The sequence below is a fragment of the Kogia breviceps genome, chromosome 15, assembly GCF_026419965.1.
Source record: "Kogia breviceps isolate mKogBre1 chromosome 15, mKogBre1 haplotype 1, whole genome shotgun sequence".
In the NCBI taxonomy this organism is placed as follows: Eukaryota; Metazoa; Chordata; class Mammalia; order Artiodactyla; family Physeteridae; genus Kogia; species Kogia breviceps.
Genome location: NC_081324.1, coordinates 62,082,742 through 62,105,405, shown reverse-complemented (window position 1 = coordinate 62,105,405; position 22,664 = coordinate 62,082,742). Strand labels below are relative to the sequence as shown.

General features: G+C 41.3%; 2 protein-coding genes across 19 annotated transcripts in view; one reads left to right on the top strand and one right to left on the bottom strand.

Moving 5' to 3' along the window:
• SPIRE1 (spire type actin nucleation factor 1) overlaps window positions 1-20,205 on the top strand; it is a 212,814-nt gene extending 192,609 nt beyond the window's left edge. For 3 of the 6 annotated variants that reach the window (XM_059039860.2, XM_067015786.1, XM_067015788.1), the window contains 8 exons: window positions 1,944-2,031; window positions 6,719-6,861; window positions 9,073-9,246; window positions 13,062-13,199; window positions 13,789-13,859; window positions 14,380-14,407; window positions 14,504-14,640; window positions 16,892-20,205. In XM_059039860.2, coding sequence (XP_058895843.1) covers window positions 1,944-2,031; window positions 6,719-6,861; window positions 9,073-9,246; window positions 13,062-13,199; window positions 13,789-13,859; window positions 14,380-14,407; window positions 14,504-14,640; window positions 16,892-17,150 — 1,038 coding nt within the window. In that variant the 3' untranslated portion in view covers window positions 17,151-20,205. The remainder of the gene's footprint in view (window positions 1-1,943; window positions 2,032-6,718; window positions 6,862-9,072; window positions 9,247-13,061; window positions 13,200-13,788; window positions 13,860-14,379; window positions 14,408-14,503; window positions 14,641-16,891) is intronic. The other 3 variants (XM_059039865.2, XM_067015787.1, XM_067015789.1) reach the window with 2 other exon arrangements.
• Window positions 13,332-22,664, bottom strand: part of PRELID3A (PRELI domain containing 3A) — an 82,302-nt gene continuing 72,969 nt past the window's right edge. For 5 of the 13 annotated variants that reach the window (XM_067015804.1, XM_067015808.1, XM_067015795.1 and 2 more), the window contains one exon: window positions 20,507-22,379. In XM_067015804.1, coding sequence (XP_066871905.1) covers window positions 22,312-22,379 — 68 coding nt within the window. In that variant the 3' untranslated portion in view covers window positions 20,507-22,311. Of the gene's footprint in view, window positions 13,392-20,001; window positions 20,271-20,506; window positions 22,380-22,664 lie in introns of those variants that run through there. The other 8 variants (XM_059039919.2, XM_067015790.1, XM_059039918.2 and 5 more) reach the window with 6 other exon arrangements.

The following is a 22,664-nucleotide window of genomic DNA, read 5'->3' as shown; positions in this document are numbered from 1 at the left end:
GGTTGTCTTTTCATTTTGTCAGTGGTTTCCTTTGATGTGCAAAAGGAAGTTTAAGTTTAATTAGGTCCCATTTGTTTATTTTTGCTTTTATTTCCTGTTTTAGGAGACGGATCCAAAAAAATATGCTATGATTTATTTCAAAGACTGTTCGGCCTATGTTTTCCTCTGTATTTAGGTCTTTAATCCAGTTTGAGGTTTTTTTTGTGTGTGTGTGGTTTCTGCTGTTTGTTTCTAGCTCCCACCTCATAACTACTGGAAAGTCCTGGTATGACTCCTTTTTTTCTTTTCCTATGAGATGCTCTTAGCTTTTATTTCCTTTTTGACCTTCCATAAGCAGAAGGGGATTATGCTAGTTCTTGCTGGCTTTTCTAGAGACTTGTGTGACCTCCAGCGTGTCTGGGGTGAGGCTTTGCTTACCTTGCCTGACTTGTTCTTGGTGGTGAGTATCAAGAATGCGGAGGTTGCTGCTCAGACTGGCTTTGTTTGGACCCTGCGGTTTACAAGGCTTTCTTCTTCTCTTGTTCCTTGGCCAGATCCTTCGTAGTGAGGCGTGTTCAAAACTAACGCTTTCAGCAGCAGGTTTTAGGTAAAGCCTGTTTTTAGTGAATGGCTAATTCTTAAAGTTACCTTAACTAAGTAGGTCAGAGATTTTCACTATTTGTTTCACATAGTCATAGATTAATATATTAACCTAACTTTCTTGTATATTTAAAAATGTTTAGCAGTTTTCTATACACATTATGGAAATAAGTTGTCTTCTAGTTAATGTATATCCCCTGTCATGTAGTAAATAGTAAATTTTTCATGAATAAATATTATACTTTATTTTGGTATAGTCTAAAACAAATTAAGAAGGTCTCTTCTCACTGGTAATAGAAATTTTTTTTTTTTTTTTTTTTTTTTTTTTTGGTAACCGGGCCTCCCAGTGTTGTGGCCTCTCCCGTTGCGGAGCACAGGCTCTGGACGCGCAGGCTCAGCAGCCATGGCTCACGGGCCCAGCCGCTCCGCAGCATGCAGGATCCTCCTGGACCGGGGCATGAACCCTTGTCCCCTGCATCGGCAGGCGGACTCCCAACCACTGCACCACCAGGGAAGCCCTGGAATTTAAACTTTATTTGGCACAATGCAGACATTTTTCTAGATTCATATGACATTTCATGAAATATCTGTTTTCATTCATTCAACAAATATTTAATCATTACTTAGTAAGTGATGGATTTGGTACTAGGTAACAACAATGAACAAGATACACCACATCGGGCTTCCCTGGTGGCGCAGTGGTTGAGAATCCGCCTGCCGATGCAGGGGACACGGGTTCGTGCCCTGGTCCGGGAAGATCCCACATGCCGCGGAGCAACTAAGCCCGTGAGCTATGGCTGCTGAGCCTGCGCGTCCGGAGCCTGTGCTCCACAACGGGAGAGGCCACAGCAGTGAGAGGCCCGCATACCGCAAAAAAAAAAAAAAAAAAAAAAAAAAAAAAAAAAAAAAAAAAAAGATACACCACATCTACCCTTGTGGGGTTCCAAGTCTATTACTTTTATAAATGTGTTAAATACTCCACTCATGATAATATTAATCACCATTTCTTGTGTGCTAGGTAATGTGGTAAGCATTTTAAATGTGTTCTCAGATCTGTCCTTGTAGTGACCTACGGAAATTATGAAATTAAGATAAGAAACTTGCTCAGCGTCACATCACTCTAATGAGGGACTAAGCCAGGGCACAACCCAGACATGTCTAATTTTAGATCCTTTCTAGCTTGTCTCCAACTTGCCTTGAAACTTTGACATTAAAATTTGGTGCCTCATGTTAAATATTTATGAGTGAACATTATTAATTTGCATGAGATCTCTCTCTCTCTCTCTCTCTCTCTCTCTCTCTCTCTCTCTCTCTCTCTCTCTCTCTCTCTCTCTCCTCTCTCTGTCTGCCTGTGCCTTTCTCAGGAAGAAACTCTGCCCAGGTCAGCCAGCAGCAGTGCATCTCCCTCCTTCCTTGAAGCTCCCTTTCTGGAGGCTGTGTCCACAAGGAAGAGTGAGTATTTGTAGTACAAAGAACTAGTGTCAGATGCCTTAAAAAACATACTTGACCTAAAAAAGGGAATCCCAAAGTGCCTTGTTGTCATTTGGGGTATCTAGTTACTTAAAGAACTAACCCTGGAATTTCACTAGTCAGGAAGAGAAATATTGTTATTTTTCTAGAATGACATCATAAGGTAGGGCCAAATGGGCAGTTGGGTCTCAGATTCTCACCTTATAACAAATCAGTCACCTTTGGGCTTACAGATAATAGTTGTAGGGAATAGGTCAACTGTCTGTATTTTTTAGATTAATTACCTCCTTATCTAAATTTAAGCCAGAAGCTCTGAATAATCACACTTGTTATCCCCACTACACATACACACACACATACACATCCTTACCCACGTACATGTGTAGATAGTAAAAACACCTTTATAACTCTTCAGGCAATACAGAATCTAAAGTTAAGTGATTTTTAAAAATACTGTTGGTAATCTTTTCATTTATAAGATCAATCTAAAGGATTAAAAATTATATATTAAAGGGGAGGATTCTGGGAAGATGGCAGAGTAGGAGGCACCGGAATTTGTCTTTCCACCTAGACAATAATTGCAGTGGTAGAATTTGTCTGATGTAATTATTTTTGGAACTCTGGAGTCTGTTGAATGTCTAAAACTTCCAGGGTTAATTTCAGTAGATTTCAGCTCATAGCACAGTGGCAGCTACTCATCCCCCACCCCCAGCCACATGACAGGCAGCTGTGTACTGTTCTTTTTTTTGCGGTACGCAGGCCTCTCACTGTTGTGGCCTCTCCCGTTGTGGAGCACAGGCTCTGGACGTGCAGGCTCGGCAGCCATGGCACACGGGCCCAGCCACTCCGCGGCATGTGGGATCCTCCCAGACAGGGGCACGAACCCATATCCCCCACATCAGCAGGCGGACTCTCAACCACTGCGCCACCAGGGGAAGCCCTGTGTGCTGTTCTTAGAGCAGCTTGCAGGAGCCAGGATGGACAAAAAGGACCCTGTCCTCCAAATATTGGGGATCTGTCCTCTGATTGCTGATTAGTGCTTCTGATTTCAAAGGTGCAAAGAGGCAGGCAGCCATTGTTGCACTGTTACTAGCTTCACCCCCTCCCCTCTAGCTGAAGTCATCTCCAGGGGATTTAAAGGGCTGATGCCTTTCCCCCACCCCTTCATTTTTCATGTTTCCCCTTTCGAGAGTGAAAAGGCTAGAACATTCAAAAACAACGGCATATGCATATTGGAGAATTAGAAAGTGACTATGATCGCCCAGGGAATGGCTCATAAAAGACCTGAGGAAATGTTAAGTTTACACCTCAGGCTGATCTTCAGAGATCAGCCTTCAATGGTAAGAAAAACAATAAACAAAAACAATAACAAAACCCAACAAACCCTGGGGAAGGGGAAAATCTGACTTCCAGAGTTACCACACTGATAAATTCAAATGTTCAGTATTCAACGAAAAATCACAAGGCATATAAAGAAACAGGAAAGTATGGCTCATTCAGAAGAACAAAGTAACAGAAATAGGACCCAGAAAAAGACCTGATGACAGATATACTAGGCAAAGACATTAAAACAACAATTTTAAAGACACTCAAAGAAATGAAGATGTGAGGAAAGTTGACAAAAACAATGTGTGAACAAAGTGGAAATATCAATAGAGAGAAAACCTAGAAAGAAACAAAAAAATTCTGGGGCTGAAAAGTACAATAACTGATATGAAAAATTCACTAGAGGCATTCAAAGACAGATTTGAGTAGGCAAAAGAAAGAATTAGCAAGTGGAAATTATCAAGACTGAAGAACAGAAAGAAAAAAGATTGAAAAAAGCAGAGACTAAGGGACCTGTGGAACACCATCAAATGGACCAACATATGCGTTGTGGAAGTCCCAGGAGCAAAGGAGAAAGAAAGGGGCAGAATATTTGCAGAAATAATGGCTAAAACTTCCTAAGTTTGATGAAAGACATGAATATAAATATCCAAGAAGCTCAACTGAGGTGAAGTCAAGAGACCCACACCAAGACACATTACAGGTATCCCCTGCTTTTCAAAAGTTCACCTTATGTCCCTTCACTTTTATAAAAGACCTACATTGGTACCTGTTTTCACTAACTGAAAGAAATCAGGAGAGGATTTTCGCTTTTACTAAAAAAAAAAAGCTGAAAAGCAAAAATAGTGTTCAGGGCTTCCCTGGTGGCACAGTGGTTAAGAATCCACCTGCCAATGCAGGGGACACGGCTTCGAGCCCTGGTCCAGGAAGATCCCACATGCCACAGAGCAAATAAGCCCATGCACCACAACTACTGAGCCTGCGCTCTAGAGCCCGCGTGCCACAACTACTGAAGCTCACGTGCCTAGAACCTGTGCTCCGCAACAAGAGAAGCCACTGCAGTGAGAAGCCTGCGCACCACAACCAAGAGTAGACCCTACTCACCGCAACTAGAGAAAGCCTGTGTGCAGCAATGAAGACCCAACGCAGCCAAAAATAAAAATAAATAAAATAAATAAATTTAAATCTCCAGCCCAATTTTCTATTAAAAAAAAAAAAAAAGTGTTCAGCCTTTGCATCAGGCCACCATAACTTTGAATTGTGTCTGTGAGCATCTGTGCTTTACCTTGATTTATTTTGTGCATTCGTTAGCAAGATGTGTCCTAAGGTATTTGCTTCTTTGCTTTATACCATTTCAGTTTATGAAAGGATTCATAGGAATACTCTTTCAGATAGTGGGGGAAACCTGTATATTCAAAATTTCAAAAGACAAAGAATCTTGAAAGCAGCAAGAGAGAAGAGTGTCATCACACACAAGGGATCTCAGTAAGATTTTCAGCAGACTTCTCATCAGAAACTTTGGAGGCCAGTAGACCCTGGGCCACTGTATTCTAAGTGCCAAAAGAAAAAAGCCATTAACTGAGAATCCTATATCTGGCAAAACTGTCCTTCAAGAGTGAGGGAGAAATCAAGACATTCTCATATAAACAAAAGCTGAGGGAACTCAAGACCATTAGACCTTACGTTCAAGAAATGCTCAAAAGAGTCCTGTAGGGTGAAATGATAGGACACTAGACAGTAACTCAAAACCATATGGAGAAATAAAGATCTCAATAAAGATAAATAGATGGGCAATTATGAAAGCTAATATTATTATAACAATGGTTTGTAACTGTACTTTTTGTTTTCTGCATGATTTAACAAGCTAATACATTTAAAGAAAAAAGAACTATTAGTACAGAAGCTAGTTTTACTGTAACTTTGGTTTGTAATTCCAAATCTTGTTTTCTTTATAATTTGAGAGACAAGCATTTAAAAGAATTATTAGTCTGTTTTGGGGCAGACAATATATAAAGATGTAATTCTGTGACACCATGAACTAAAAGGGATGGGGGGACAGAGCTGTATAGGAGCAGAGGTTTTGTGTGTTACTGAAGTTAAGCAGGTATTAATCCAAATTATAGTGTTATAAAGTTAGGATCTTAAATATAATCCCTATGGTAACCACAAAGAAAATAGCTATAGGATATAAACAAAAAGTAAATGAGAAAGGAATTTAAACATTTCACTATAAAAAATCAACTAAATACAAAACAGGACAGGAATGCAGAAAATGAGGAACGAAATGCTATAAGGCATATAGAAAACAAACAGCACAATGACAGAAGTAAGTCCCTTCTTATCAGTAATTACTTTCAATGTAAATGGATTAAACTCTAATCAAAAGACAGATATTTGCAGAATGGATAAACACATGATCCAACTACATGCAAGAGACTCCTTGAGATGCAAAGACATAAACAGATTGAAAGTGAAAGCATAGAAAAAGATATTCCATGCAGAGAGTAAACAAAAGTGAGTTGGGGTGGCTACCAATTGATTAGAAATCAATAACAGAAGTAAAGTTCTGACAGCAGAAATGATTTCTGTTGTCCTCCTTATGTTTCCAAAATGTGAATCAGACCCTGAGACAGTCTCCTTTTAAACCCTGTCCCCAAATATTCCTAGGCAGAGGAGCAGTGGCGTATATAGTATTAACATTGAAGCTGGAATTTATTTTTTGAAATTTAAATAAAGCTTGATTTAAACCTAAGGATAAAATGTCTTGATACACATCAAGAAGAAAGAGTTTTCATATTTTATTTTCAAAAAGGAGAATGTAAAAGGAGGGTACACTTGAGAATTTTGGTATGATTTGACACACAGAAGACATAATTTTTACATGCTTTTAAAATAAAGCCCAAGATCTATTTCTTGAATATTTTGCTCTTAAAATTTTTTATTGAATACAAGTCTTTTGTCCAATTAAAAAAAATTTTTAATAAAACCTGAGACTCTTTAATTGCAAAATTCTGTGGAAAATAACATGATGGCATTTGTATTACAAATCTGAGAGACTATTTATATTGTGTTTTATGCATGAATTTGAATGAATGTTAAAAACTGTTTTTTCCTTTTCCTTGCTATTTATGTAGCAAGTTTATCTTGCAAAGATTCTTCTATAACAATCCTTCCAGTATCCCCCTAGGGACCTCCAATCTTAATATACCTCTCCAACAAAATAAACACTTCATCTTTGAATGCAGTGTTTGTCACAAATGACAAAGGGTTTTCTGTTAGAAATTCAAAACCTAAGTTTTTTTTATGAGAGTTGATTTCAATGTGGTTCCTTCCGTTTCTTTAGACCCTCCAAAGTTCTTGCCCATGTCCTCCACACCCCAGCCAGAACGACGGCAGCCACCCCAGAGACGACATTCCATTGAAAAGGAAACACCCACTAACGTGAGACAGTTCCTGCCAGCGTCCAGGCAGAGCTCCCGGTCTCTCGTAAGTAACCGACAGACTCTGCAGAGTAACTTGCGAGCAGTTAGAGGGTTTGGAATCATTAGCTTCCTTGAGAAGCTTCCAAAAGCTAGACTGAACTTTAAATAACCTTATTGGTTTTTAGTAGCTAAAGAAAACCAAACCAAACCTAAGAGTAACCCAAATGAAGTCTGACCATTCTTTGTTCATTTAAAGTACCTTCTTTTTCCCGGAAGACTTATTAATGGTTGAAAGTATGGATATTTATTAAAGAAATACTTCCTTCCTTTCAAAGAGCATTAATCCACTTAAAAATTGTTGAAACTAAACAGAAAACTTAGTGAAGTCTGACTACAGTAGACTCTTTTATTGAGGCAGAAGTCCAAGGGGAGAATTTTGATCCATGAAAAACCATTGTTCATTGTTTTCAAGCATGTTTTGTGATACTGGAGCCAAAACAGCTATTTGGACGGGTTGACAGTTTTTGCTGTCTTCCGGAGACTTCCAGGCTCATGTAGTGGCTACTCATTTCTCAGACAGGGGATGTGGCACACGAGGCCCTTCCAGGAAGAGCTAACAGGTCTGCCAGACAGAGGAAGCCTGCAAAGACTCTTTCTGTCCCACTTGACTTCTGAAATACTTGCAGGCAAGATGCAGGGCTTCAGTCAATAATTCTACCAGCAGCCAACCTGATACCTAATCGTTCTTCAGATTCTCATGAATAAAACACTGGACTACACTCAGTCCATACTTTTACGCTGTGATGAATCATCAGGGGTTCAAATGAAGCAATGATAGAGGTCCCTCCATCCAGGTGAAGGGAGATAGTATGGATCTTGTGAAGAAACGAAGTTTGACCATGCTGATAGTGTTGAAATTTGATCAGTCTTCTCTATTCCCAAATAATGTGATTAAAGAACTAATGATTTCGTGGCAACTCCTGTTAGGATTCCTCTAACTCCAAAATAATCACCACACACTGATATATGGTGAAGTACAGCCTCATCAGTGGTTTACCAACTGAACAACAGAACTCTAACCCGACAGGTTCAAAGTTTAAAATCCAAAGACTTTTGTTAATAAGTTATTTAGCAAAATACAGTTATTGTCACAACTGAAAAAGAGAGAACTCCTTTGTTTTTTTTCACAAGTCCAACGATTAGGAGATTCTTTTCTTCACAGCTTTTCCTAGAAGTCAGTTTAGTATTCAGCTGCGTTCCTGGCCTTGTGATCATATGACATCATTGTTGAGGTTAGACTTAAATTTTAAAATTATCAGTGTAAAGAAACTGTCAGATCAACTACAAGGATTTTTTGGCTAGTGATGGAAGCTTTACCAAGAAAGGCCCGTGAGGTATATTTCCTGGCGAAGGGGAACTCGGTGTGTGTGGTCCGGCTGTCAGTTGTTTTTTGTGGAGAAGGAGAGGAAGATACAACCCACATGCCATGGCGGAGAAGTGGCTCAGTGAGCAGGCAGGGGAGACCTGTGGTCGGCACAGAACTCTGCCCCCGAAGTGCCTCTAGACGCCAGCTGAGACAAAAGAACCTCCAGGTCAAAGTCCTGACTTTTCTTGCCAGTAGCTTATCTTGGGAAATCCATAAAATCACACTCCTTTAATGGTAGTGCCGTCTAGCTTGGTAAGTATTGTTTTTAAAAGTATGATAATTTAAAATTTTAGCTATGTTTTAGAAAACATGGAATCGTTTTGTATTTATAAGCTCTCAACTAAAAATGGCAGAAATGTATTTGTTGTTACTGATTTTCATTTTTATTGTATCTTCCTCCCTTTCCTTAGGATGTTGAAAGTGTAATTCTTTTCATCATTTGGTCAGATGATTGTGGATGACGCCTCTAAATGAAGGCGACTTGTTTTTAAGTACCGACTGGGGGAGGGGCAGCTGCGTGGTGTATGTTTCTGCATTCGCCTCTGGCCTGCATCCCCCCGAACCCCGTGCAGGAGACTCAGTGTTCACAGGACAACCGAGTTCCGGAAAGCTGAAGTGTTGCCATGTGAACTCTGAGGTTCTCTAGGCATGGTTGGGCTCCTGACTGATACATGTGGATGCAGATGGACTTGCATGTGGAATCTACCATTAACGTCCTCCGTGGTGTTTCTGTTTTGTTTATTTTTGTTTCATGCTCTGTAATCGCTATTTGTAGGTCACTCATATTCAGCATTATTTTCTCCTTTTCTTTTTCCCCTGCCGTTTTCTTTTCCTTTATCTATTGTTCAGGTTCCTAGGATAACCAGAGTATGGCCAACGACACCTTTCCGACCGCTTTTTTCTACCCTTCAAACAGCTTCTCTGCTCGGCTCTCACCCTTTGGAGGCAGCCTTGTTGGGGGTAGCAGGGGCTATGTATTATCTGTGTGAGAGAGCTTTTACCAGCAGGTGGAAATCCGCAAAGGTTGGCCTCTTTCTGCTGGTTCTGGGAATTATTTTCTTCTCTGCCTCTTTGGCAGTGATCCCTCAGCTACCGCACTCTGCAAAAATTAACAGCTTAGATGGACACTTTGCTTCTGACTGTTGATTCCAATCTTTGGTAGATGCGTGCGTAGATCACACCATGATCTCAATTGACGGGACGATAGTGAAAGGACAACAAACTCAGAATGCAGCGGCATCAGCACAGAGGGGCTGTGGGCGGTGCTTCTGAGCCCCCTGATTGAACCATGTCCCCTCACCCCCCACCCCCCAATCAGGGCCTTCCCCCAGCCCAGGGCCGCCCCACCCTCAGAAGAGCCATTGCCCACACACTCAGCTGCCTGGCCAGGGAGGCTTGGGCACTCTTTCTCTTTTGCAGCACCTTTAAAGCTGTGTTGTGATGGTCAAGATGTTATGTGGTGGTTATGAAAAAACACCGTGCTTCTCTGAAGAGAGAAATTTGAAGTTTTTTTTAATTGATGTGATTATTTAAAATATTTTAAATAATTCTCATTTTGTATTGTTGTTGAGATTTTCATACAGAATACATTTTTTAAAGGAAGTATAATAGTTTCCAAACTTAAGTAGGATAAAAAGCCTCGGACCATATTGAGGTTTCCCCTGCCCCCAATGTGACCCGAGCTGCTGACCTGCTGACCAGGTGTCGGCAGCCGCCCAGCCCGGCTCTCCACAGTCCTCTGTTTACCAGACCTGTCCTGGATAAGCGAACCAGCAGCTGGTTTCTTTGTTTTTCTTTATGACCCATCTTGGTTTAGAAAAGAGACTGAATGTAAATGAGGTACAACAGATTCCTTTCTCTTTATTTGCCGTGAAATACAGGATAAATCTCTTCTTTTTTTCATTTTCGATCTGGCCCTGTGAGCACATGGTCAGATGCGGAGGTGGCATTTAATCCTGTCCCTCCTGCTGCTGTTTCTGAAGATCTGCTGACATTTTTATTTTCAATCCTCCCCAAACAGTCTGTCTACTAAGTCTACATGTGACTTTAGACAGAGAATTCACCTTGAAATTTAAAGGTGAACTTGAAAAAAGAAAAGAGTAATTAAACTTAATATTTGCTATTTTTATTTAAATCTGCCTTCCTTTGGTTTATTAAAAACAAAAACCAATGGTTGTTTTGGATAATTGTCAAATATCTGCTACTTATTTATGAAGTTTTTGCTAACCAAGAACACTCTATAAAATAGGACCATTTCCACTTCTCTGGCTCAGTAACCAGAGATTATACACCATGCTGTCTGATTTCTGTGCTCCCTAACTCTGACCCCTTTTGAATGGTAAATATAATCAGAATATTTAACAAAAACTCAGCCATTTTGGTGACATACGTAACAGTGAGTTCTAAAGGCACATCTGCTCCTACAGTATATTGTAATCTCTATTAAAATTCTTTAAGATTTAGCTTCCCTTTCCTAAATTTGGAAACCACACTGAAGCACAGAGCAGCCAGAGAATCAGAGTTGTGCAGCTCTGGTCCCTGGAGTCCATGCCATGAACTGAGGTCAGTGCCTGCTGCAGGCGTGACCTGGCCCATCGTAACAACGGGGACTAGGGCTCGGCTCATGGGTAGAACCCTGAGTGCTCTTCACATTTTGGGGCATCAGCATCTCAGCAAGATCTGTTAAGGTTTAATTTGGCTTTGGGGATGTTGAATTAATATTTTTTGTCAGTTGAAAAAAATAATGAAAGCTATTCTAGTAACTATTATTTTCTTTCATGTTGCATTAAAGTTTTGTTGTCCTTGGGAAAGCATCAGAATTAAAACATTAGCATTTTACCTGATGGAAGGTATTTAACTAAAGGATAATCTGATTGAAATTTTAAAAAAGAACAAGAACACAAAAAAATCCACAATTTCTTATTACATCTGGTGGAACACTGGATTTGTGTATGGGTCAAAGCAGTAAGTTGGAAGTGTGCTCGACTGGGCCCTTTTATGACTTGAGACTGAGGGGCGGGAACTGCAGGCTGTCTGGGTTGCTCTGTGTGGAGCGTCCCCACCACCCAGGTGTAGCAGCTGTGACGTTGGCACCATCGCCATCTTCCTAATACACGACAGCCAATCTCAGGGAGTGGTCTTCTGCTTGTTTGCTAGATTCATACGTTATTTTACTCCAGCTCAGCAATATTGTCACATAGGTAACTGTCAGAAAATGTACGATAGTCATGCTTGTTGCTGATGAATAAAGATGACCGTAGGGATACTGCTTATGAACTGTGTCAGAACCTGAGAAAAGTCACTGTTCAGACGTGTGCAGCTGACCCTACTATCTGTGCACAGTTGTGATGCCCAGCATTCAGAGGTGAGCCTGTTCCCACACTCTGTTCTCAGGGTCAAGCGAAGCTCAGGAAATATGGGACATGCCAACTTTGAAAGCTCTTCCCGTTGAAAGAAAATTGGGTGATGGTGGGTTTTTTTTTTTTGAGTATATCAAACATCCTAGAGCACATGAATTATCCTCCTCCCACCCTCCAGATACTAAGCTCTTCATCTTAAACGTTCAATTGCAGGATCTTTTCCAAAACATTTTTAGAAAATTTAATCTTCCCTAAGTTAGCTTGAACAGAGATGATTTTTTATTGATTATTTGTAAGAAGCAGTAGTTCTGCAAATGACTTTTTTTTTTTTTTTAGTAAATGCTAATGTTTTTCAAGTTTGCAACCTAAATTTATTTTTGTTTTTCTCTGATTGAAAGACAGAACTAAATGTTAAAACTACATAAACTGACTGCACTCATAGTCCTGTGCTGTCTCCTTTGGCTTGTTTGATTCCAGAATGCCTGTGCGCAGCACTATTGTGTGTGTGGGCGTGAGTTACCAGCGTGTGTGCACCGAGGACATAGGGGTTGTGTCGCTCTGCCACAATGGCCCTTGTGAAGCCCAGCAGGGTGCGGGCGCACAAAACTGTTCTGTCTTTCTACTGGGCCCACCAATCAAGCGCAGGGCCGGCTGGGGAGCAGATGGTGTGAGGCTCTTTATTCAGTGGGATCAGTTACATCAACATCTTCCTCCACTGTTGTTAGGGAAACCATTAACATAAGACAGCCAACTTCGATATTTATCGTCAGAGTTCTCTGAGTGTCTCTACATCTGTCCAGTGCGGACTGTGCTTCCGCAGTTGTTTAAAAGTGATGAGAGATCTGGAGAGCGTGGGCAGCCTGACGGGAGTGCCTGCTGGCTTCCAGGTCCAGTTCCACTCACACTGTTAGGAGTTTTTAGGCTGTGCTGATGTAACTTACCACTAAATAATGCTTCTCAATATCAATCACTAACCACCTTCTTTTGGCTATTTTGGGTACCACAAATCAGTTTTTAAAACAGTACCAATGTTGTAGATTTGCTATTTATCTATTAGCAGATATATACAAGACAAAACTAAATAATATCTTTGTGTAATCATAGGAGAAAACTGACAGAAATTTGGTTTAGAACAATAACATTTTTTCCCCAAGATTTCAATGCATAGATATGTAGCTCCACTTCATGGAATAGAGATACCTGAGGCAAAACATCTAAACAAATGTGAGGAAATTTTATTAATTGGAAATTTCAGTGGCTACAGTGTTTCACATGGTCCCCAGAAGTTTTCTGCCATCTCTTGTCTCAGTGTAATTAGAAATTGTGTGGTCCCCAGAGTGAGCCAGCTCTGCTCCAGTGTTTACTGGGAAACCTCTTTTCTTCTCTGAAGCTACTAACAGGTGACTGATCTGACGGGGAACTTTGCCTTGCCAGAAGGGTGGTGGGAGCTTCTTATTCATGTGGAATTTTGAATTTCAGGAGGAATTCTGCTACCCAGTGGAATGCCTAGCACTTACTGTGGAGGAGGTGATGCATATTCGTCAGGTCCTGGTGAAGGCAGAGCTGGAAAAATACCAACAGTATAAAGATGTCTACACTGCTCTGAAAAAAGGAAAGGTAGAGCCACTTACAGTTGATGGATCAGCAGGGTTAGAAGATTGGTCAGTCACAGGCATGTCCCCTGAGGACACTGTCTGCTGGCCAGATGGCATAGGATTTTGGGGGGGTTCTAGGAGGCAAGAGGCTTACCCCGCGGCAGGCAGTCCCCTCTTCTGCCTTGCTCACAAAAGTGAATATTTTTATTTCTCCCTGAGAAATTGAAAACCAGAAGGTTAAAACCACCATAATAAATAATGGTATGCCTTCATAGAACAAGGTCTGCCCTGAGTTGTTATACTTTTAAAGGATTGTAGAGAAAATGTATCTGAGAAACAGAGAACACTTTTTCAAAACCTTCTTCAGGTTGCTTCCATGGTGGCAAGACCCTTGAGAACTGTGGCCTTTTATTACCATTTAAAGGTAGAATTATGATCAAATACAGAGCAGATTATAATTATCACAGAACCAAACTTAATAAAAGGGTCTCTAAATGCTCTTCTCCCTTTGTCTACTAAACTTTCCACATATAAATGTGTGTCCAAACATGCAAATTAGGAAATTAACTATTGGCAATGCCTTTTTCTCCTTTAAAATTTTTATTTTTTAGCTCTGCTTTTGTTGCCGAACCAGGAGATTTTCCTTCTTCACTTGGTCTTATACCTGTCAGTTCTGTAAGAGGTAAGGCTTTTGTAATTGATGACAGCAGTCAAGGATCCACTGTTTCATCAATTTTCTCTGAGGAACAATATTAGAAATAATCTAGTCTGTTATCATGTGCTGTGCTTGTAAGTTAGTAATAGTGATTGCTTCAAGAGTGTACAATTATTTGATATTAAGCCTGGAAAGTTTCTCTGCATGTATTTCTTTTCATATCCAAGATAGGTCTAATAATAATATGTCATGTTTGAACAGAAAAAAATAGATGTGACTGTCACGTGATCCCAGGATAGACAAGTAAGAAAATCCCAAACAGACGTAAGTTGATCCTTTCATAGGACACAGTGTAAGAGTTAAGTTTTACAGTGTGATTGTCTTTTTGGCAATCCAGTTGTCTCAGTTTGTTACATTCTGATAGAAGCAGCAGAGTGTCCAGGGGACTTACTGTAGAAATTCACAGCCACGCAGCCTGCGGCTTCTCTAACTCTGCAGTTGCGTTCATGGTTATCACGCTGAGTAACACTTCTGATTTTGTGTACAGGCCGGTGTGCTCACAGTGTTGCAAAAAGGTAAGCTAAGCTTAGTGAAATCACAACTTGTGCTAATTTTATTGACTCTACCTCTTTAACAGTACTGCTCATTCTCAGTTTTATTTGGGATACTAGATGCGGCTGCCCTCCAAGCCATACTCCACCCTTCCTATCTTTTCATTGGGACCTTCTGCCTTGCAGAGAGGGGAAAGTTGTATGAGGCCAGAAAAACCCTCCACTGGCCACCATCGGCCACTTCGGAGCATTGCCAGGTGAGCAAGGGGCCGGGTCTCCAGAGCATCTTTGTGAAAGACGAGAGCTCTTTTGAGGACTGTGGTGATATGGTGGGGTTTTGGCTTGCAGGGGTTTGGGTGGGTGGGTGGCTTGGTTTTAATATAGTTTTGACTTGTACACAAATCTCCAAAACTTGCCAATGGTCACATGACAAAGGGATGATGGCTAGCTCCCTGAAAGACACTTAATCTCTCAGTTTAATTTTTTTTCTACTTTGGAAGTAATTACTTTTGTGTGTCCTTTAAAAGTCATCTTTAAAACTGACCTTGTTTTCAATGGAGTTGGAAACTTGCACATAACAGTCTAATCTTTTTCCTTCTTTAGTTTTGAAAAAAATCTTTTTAATCCTGTGTTTACAGTAGTCTGTGATAACTTTGGCTTACTTTCCTATTGTAAAGGCAGAAATAAAGCTTTATGCCAAGAGCTGACAATTTAAAAGAAAAAAGGTGCCCGAATACCAATCCCTTTGCATTTAATGCAGAGTAAGGTTAGTGTTGGTCCTTAAGAAAGACAGGAGGTCAGACCACACGCTGGCAGGGCCCAGGGTGTTGGGGTTTTATGCACCAGCAGCCTCCTGTTTGGGAGGGACACTGGTGTTGGTGCCAGATGCTGGACGGTGGCCATTCTGCATGTCAGGGTCTGTGGACAGTGAGTTGAGGGAGCTGAGAGCCCAGCATTAACCTGTACCCAAAGTTCCTACCCCTGTGCTCGGTCCCCATCCTGACCTCTGAGTATGGGCTGCTGTCCACGGGCTCAGGGCAGGTGAACTACGGTCTGTTCTTTCCTGCACTAGCTCTACGTTCCTGTTTGGTTTAATTAAAATAGTGAATGAGTAGATGGTTCCTAGATATTTCCAAAAACTACCCAAAACATTTATGATCATGTTGGTCTAGTTAACTCCAGCTCTCTGGAATCCAAATAGTCAGTCACCCAGATATAGAGAATTGTTGTGGAGGGGGAAGCACATTTGATAAATACGAAAATGACAAGAAAGCTGGCTCAAAGATAATTTTTCAGGATTTGTTGTAGGATTAAGATAAATTTACTTCAGTTTCTTGTAGTCTGACCTACCATCTACAGTTAACTAATGTTCATTAACCATGACACAGGGTCATTGGAGAAAGAACTTGAAGTTCTCTCTGAATCATCAGAGAGATTAGCAACATGTACTTCATTTCATTTCGGTTGTTAAAGTTCATGATCTATCTATGTATAGTAGTCAGGTGAATACTCTGAATATCCTATTTTCCAAAAATTCTAGAAGGTATACTAAGAGTTTTTAGTAGTAGTATTTTTTTAATATAACGTTATTTATTTATTTTTATTTTTGGCTGCGTTGGGTCTTCGTTGCTACGCGTGGGCTTTCTCTAGTTGCGGCGAGTGGGGGCTACTCTTCGTTGCGGCGCACGGGCTTCTCACTGCAGTGGCTTCTCTTGTTGCAGAGCACGGGCTCTAGGTGCACAAGCTTCAGTAGTTATGGCACACGGTCTCAGTAGTTGTGGCTCACAGGCTCTAGAGCGCAGGCTCAGTAGTTGTGGCGCATGGGCTTAGTTTCTCCACAGCATGTGGGATCTTCCAGGACCAGGGCTTGAATGCATTGGCAGATGGATTCTTAACCACTGCGCCACCAGGGAAGTCCTGTATTATTATTCCTTAATAAAAGGTTTCCTGGTTTCTTTCTTAAAAATTTTGTTCCTTTTTTTAAAAATAATTTGACATGTCTTTTTTTTTTTTGGCTGCATTGGATTTTCATTGCTGCATGTGGGCTTTCTCTAGTTGTGGTGAGCGGGAGCTACTCTTCATTGCGGTGCGCAGGCTTCTCATTGCAGTGGCTTCTCTTGTTGTGGAGCACAGGCTCTAGGCACGCAGCTTCAGTAGTTGCAGCACACGGGTCAGTTGTTGTGGCAGATGGGCTTCAGTAGTTGTGGCACACGGGCTTAGTTACTCCGCGGCATGTGGGATCTTCCCGTACCAGGAATCAAACCCGTGTCCCCTGCATTGGCAGGTGTATTCTTAACCACTGCGCCACCAGAGAAGTCCCCAAAAATATTTTGGAAAGTTGTCGCCAATTATAACTTCTTCTTTGGACAAAACTGACATGACTAAATCACCCACCCATTCCATCATGTTTTGCCAACAGGTTTACTTTTTTTGCACATATTTTCTTAGTATTGCAGTAGAACTATAAGTAACAATAATGGATGTTGTAAATGTTTTGTTTTTTTCCAGATTGTCCTCAAAATCCAAGTCTGCGGACAAATCAGATGAAGAACTCCAATTTCCCAAAGAGTTGATGGAGGACTGGAGCACCATGGAGGTGTGTGTAGACTGCAAAAAGTTCATTTCAGAAATCATCAACTCAAGCCGGTATAGCCTGGTGCTGGCCAACAAAAGAGCCCGATTGAAAAGGAAAACGCAGTCTTTCTACATGTCCTCAGCAGGCCCTTCGGAGTACTGCCCTTCAGAGAGGACCATCAGTGAGGTCTGAGCCCCGTGCATTCGTGTGCAGAGTCGCATTCATGAGAGAACACTGAGCGGGGCTGTCTTCTCGCTGCAGTTAACTGGTTCGGGTTTGCATGAGATCAGGGTTTTGTTGCATCACACTGTTCCACAGACTGAACACTGCGTTCATATCAGCCAGTTCCTTGTCTGCACTGAGAGAGGACAGTAGTTTGAATCTTGCTTTTGTGTGGGGGGGGATTTGGAGGCCAGAAACTTTTTCCTTAGTTCAGTTCTTTACTGTCCCTCAATTTTCTGACTGAGGCAGAAAGCTTCTGGTGTGAGAAATCGGTCTAATGCAGGCGTCGAAGTCAGCACAGTCTAAGCAGTAAGTCATATTGGCATTTCCACCCGACAGTGTTCCTACCTGATGCACACAGATCCCTGGAGGCTGGGCCAGGCTGTTACCGTCTCACAGCACAGAACCTACAAGGATTTGCTCATGCTCTCAAACTGGTTTTAAATTATTGTTGCTCTGAGATAAAGACTCGGGAGGGACTTTACTCCGTGCTCCAGTACAAAGCATCTGAATAAGCTGTACGCTCCAGTGGACGCCCATGTCCCCCACGCTGTGTCTGTGCCTGGGCAGTGGGGTGGTGTCTCTTGAGGCAGGTGCAGGGCTTTCCTTATCTTGAATGTATTATGGTTACTAGTAGTTTTATATTGGAGGTCTAAGATTTAAAGTTTTGTGGTGTTTGGGGACAAGGGCAGGCTAGAAGTTTGTCCAGAAGTTGAGTATTTTGGCCAATAGGAGAAGGGCTGTGAGTGCGTCGGCCACGCTGCAGTGAACGAGCTGGAGCACCCACATTTCCAACCGCAGTTTTTATAACTTTAGTCTTGCCATCATGATTAAATTAAGCCACAATTTGGTATCTGAGGTCTCAAACTGAAATTTATTTTTATAAATGAATTTTAAAAGAAAAAACATGGTCTAGTTCATTTAAAATTAACCTGCTGATAGGCTTTGTGGATGCTTTTTGCACATGTTCTCCTTGTAAGTGACTTGAGTAGGATGGGTTTTGATGAAGCCAGGTTGAGGCAGCACCGTACACCTGTCATTTCTCGACTTGTGTGGCCCATTCCGTGGCCGTCTTTATGATTTTGGTTCGCTTGGCAGACCAGCCAGTCAAGTTGCCAGTCATGGTTGGAAGCTCGGTTAATGCACACGCAAAGCAGTTTCATGAACGCTCTCTAGGACACATCTGTAGTCAGCGCCATGACAGCACCGCTCACCAAAAGGCAGGGCAGTCACACTTCACACCACCTCACAATACAGGAACATTTCTATAGCGAATTTCTATTTCTATAATTTCATTTCTATAATTCTATAGTGAATTAACAGTAATACCTCAGAACTGCCCTGGTAGTGGTTTTACATGACTGAAATTTATAAATTAGTAAATGGCTTAAAATTACTTACACTTACAAAATAAACTTTACCAATTGACTAAAGTAATGCATGTTAACAGTTTGTCTGTATTTGCATGTAAAAGTGGGCCACCAGAGAACCCTTACTGATTATGGAAACGTTTAAAGTTTTAAAGACTCACGTAAGAGCTTTAAACAGTATATTGAGTGAATCTAATTTATAAAATTTTGCTGTGAGCAGCTTCTAAACCACCACCAGGAAGGGTGCAAGGGAGATGGGGTGGTGTTTGTATCCATGCACAGACCAGACCTAGGAGAGTGTGCTTTTTAAAATAACGACTAGTTTACAGGTGTTAATAAAACACAAGAAACTAAACCCCCTAAATGAGAATGCCGTCCACATTCACAAGGCACATAAAATCTAGCACATCTAGTCTTTCACTTCACTTCTCCAGGTTTGTGACATTGTGCAGGCTGTCTGGGCATCGTGGGCGCCTCTTGTGCAGGCTGTCTGGGCATCGTGGGCGCCTCTTAGCAGAGTCCACAGCACTGTCCACAGCACTAACAGGCTTTACCAAGTGTATTGAAGAGGTCAAGTGGGTGGTAGGTCTCCGTGGGACAGTTTGCAGAAAGTACAGTAGAAAAGGGCACATGGCACAGCTAATATTGTAGAAATCAAATCAGCATCGCTATCTGGTGCCAAAACAAATTCTTGCACTTACCCCCTCCCTTATCCATGGCATGTATCCCCAGCACCTCAGCCAAATCAGGTAACTTCCAGAGGGTCATTCACTGCCAGCCTGTGGGGCATGCTTTCAGTCCTTAGCCTCGTTTGATCTGAGGCCTAGCTTCCTTCCTCCCTTCCTACTGGGATAACACACCTTCCCAGGCCTCCTCTTTGTCCTGGTTGTTGGCACTTACTTCTGGTCTGACAACAACAGTGTCATTGGCTGGCTGGTCTCCTGGAGCCTGATGTATCCCAGCGGGGGGCTTCACTTTCAGCCCCTCCCTCCAGGCTCACACCCTCCCTTGCATCCCCTGCCTCATGAGCTCACCCTTCTCACAGCTGAACTTTCTATCAGTTCAGGATAGATAAGAAAGCTTGTAAATACTGTAATATAGTTATTAATATTTGAAAGGCGTTCATTCAGTGGACAATGAGAATTAACTCTCCCAAGGCAAGTAAAAGTTAAATCAAGTAATTGATTTGTACATCGACTTAACAGTCTTACTAGATTTCAAGTCTTAAGCCTTACAAATTAAACCAGAAAGTTGTTATGTAGGAGTTTTTAAAATGATCTTACATTTGATGAGATCCCATGAACTCATAAACTCATGTCATGTGATTAGCACCGTGAGCTCATACCATGAATTTTTTAAGGCTTTTATTTTTCTAACTGTATTAATAAATGTTGGACGGATTTTAGGTGTCACATAGGAGACATGAAAGTTTTAAATTATGTTGCTGTTTGCTAAAGCAAAATAGCAGACAATTTTGTACATGCAAAACTGTTGAAGGGCCATGGGGAAATGTGTACACGTTGACCTGGCTTCCCGTGTGTATAAAAGTCAAGGTACTGCTGGCATTCAGCGTGACGTGACAGTACTAAACATTTTCCATTAAAGTCTTTTATTTTAAAATTTATCAAGGGGAAAATAAATGACTTTCCATCATACCTTCTGTGTGGAGTTCCTGTTGTAAAATGATGATGTCTTTTGGTAACTAGCTGTTGGAAACCACCTAGGTTGGGAAGACAAGATATATTTATATGACATCAGCAGTTTACGATCAGCTTGAGAAATACAATCTACAACCACACTGGAAAAATAAATGAAAATGAGCAGTCACTGTAACTCTTCTGTGTCACTGAGCAGCCTACCTCCTTTTTCAGCTCAGCAGGGTAGGAAACTAAAATCTATAAATAGTATATATAACAATTATTATATAAGAAGTCACATCTATGGAGACAAATTATATATAGAAAGATAAAGCTTTTATTTTTTTTCCTAAATCGAATTCCTCAAGGTATATATTCTTAAAATGTCCAATGAAGAAAATTTCTTGCTGTAGCTCTTAAACAGTCGAGAAAAAATTAGGAAGATTAAACCCAGAATGAATTTAGGAAAGTTCTTTTGTCTTTATGTTAACTAAATATAGAGCATCATTAGCCCTTTACATATCTTAAACATTACGTGATATTGACTGTGATATTAATTCATTACTTATTTGCCAGATATATTTTAGGCTCTTCTTCCGCTGAAGTTTCTCTGTGACATGTGTAACAAGATGTCAGCTCACAATTCTAATGTTCACTGACTTTCTGAATCCGGGTCACAGCCCTTGCCTTGTGCCTCCTGGATTCCAGAGACACAGAGAGGTCGCGTACCAGGAAGGGAAACTCTGGGTAACCCTTATTTAACTGCATCTTTCTTTTTCCTTCTCAGCTCCTGTTGAGAAGTTGTATAGTTGCAAATCATCAGAGTCTAGAATTTCATAAGGAGAACTCTTCTAGGTAAGGGCTTGATTGCACATATGATGTGTTTCAAGACTCCAGTTACACACACACGTACACATACATTCATCAGAATGCGCCTTCTTCCTGCATGTCAGCCTAAGGCCCACGTCTAGAAACATCTCCCTTTGCTCATCCAAAAAAATTTAAGAGCTAAGAATCTACTTAATATAAAATTCTGCTTGCGCTAATTAAATGTTCAGGTGCAGTTACCCGGCAGACTGAATTCACAATGCTGTTCTGGCTCGTTCCATTAAAATGTGTATGATGTATATATATTTATCTATTTAGAATAGATTTTACTGTGTGGAACATTGTACAGCTCTGTTTCTGCTGTTGGATTGTGATGCTGGTGGCAAAATCTGAGCCACTTCCTTACCATCGAAGTAGTGGAAGTAAAAGGGCTTCAGAACTGACAGGACACAGTTCTCTAAAAAGTGGGCTCTTGAAAACTGGGGCATTAATTAAAGTTCACTTATGTCCCTGGGGCTTAAAAGCTGAGAGATCACCTGGATGTTCCACTCACCCAGGGGGCCAGACGCTGGCTCCTGTACTAGGAGTGAGTGCTCTCACAGCAGCTCCAACGAACGTGACTGTCTATGAATTAAAGAAAAGGAGGAACTTCCTTCCTTCAGGAGTGGCTAGAAAGAAGGGGCAGCCTCACTAGAAGTTTGCCCTTCTGTGTAATTCTTTGCTTTGATGTTCCCATGTAACTGCAGGAATCATCTGTTGGTCCCTGGCCTACCTCCCCCAGCTCCTTTCCCTAAGGTAACACAGCAGAAAATGTCACACCCCAAACTTTTCCGGGAGCAACAGTGTTGGGGAGAGTGGAAATGCCAAAGAGAAATTGAGGATTTCTGGAGAGCTAACCTGAATATCAAATTCCTAAGCAAACATGGTATAAAAGCTGCAGGAAATCACTTGGAAGAAAGAGAAGGAACAGCAAGATTCTGCACAGGTAAACCTCAGCAGTGTAGCTCCTGCAGCAGGGAGGCTAAGGTGTAAACAGAAAACAGAATAACTTCTCATTTAAAGGGAAAAAAACTTTGATCTTAGACATCCCAAAGACAGAAGAAGCCTGAGAAGATTTCAGCTATCCACCAAGGAAGGGAAGATGATTTGGGTCATCCTACCACAATCTCAAGGTCATTTAAGGAGTCAGATCCACAGACTGTGAGCTTGGACTGAGCACTGTGGGTGTAATTAGCTGGACACCCCACTTCTGCACGGCCCCTCCTCCTGGTGCAGCCGGTGGTGGGCACACCTCCTTCATGGTAGGAACTGGAGCTGACTCTGCTCCACAATGGTATTCACTTGCAAAAAGAGCTTTCTGATAACTGGAAAAAAAAAAAAACACTAATGTGTAATTAGTGAAGCAGAGCCTTCCAGCAGTACCTGGTCTCAAGTATCTGAAATGGTTCTAACTAAACTGTGCTGTAGCATGGCAGCAAAACAGCTATCAGACATTGGGAAAGCACCTTAACATTTCTGGATTTCAGTTTCTTCAATTTTAAAGTGAGGGTGTTGGACGAGGTGGTCTCTGAGGTCACTTTTAACCAGGAGAGACACAACACACAGGGTCAAAGGACCGGTACTGCACAAACACTGAACAGTGAGTAACC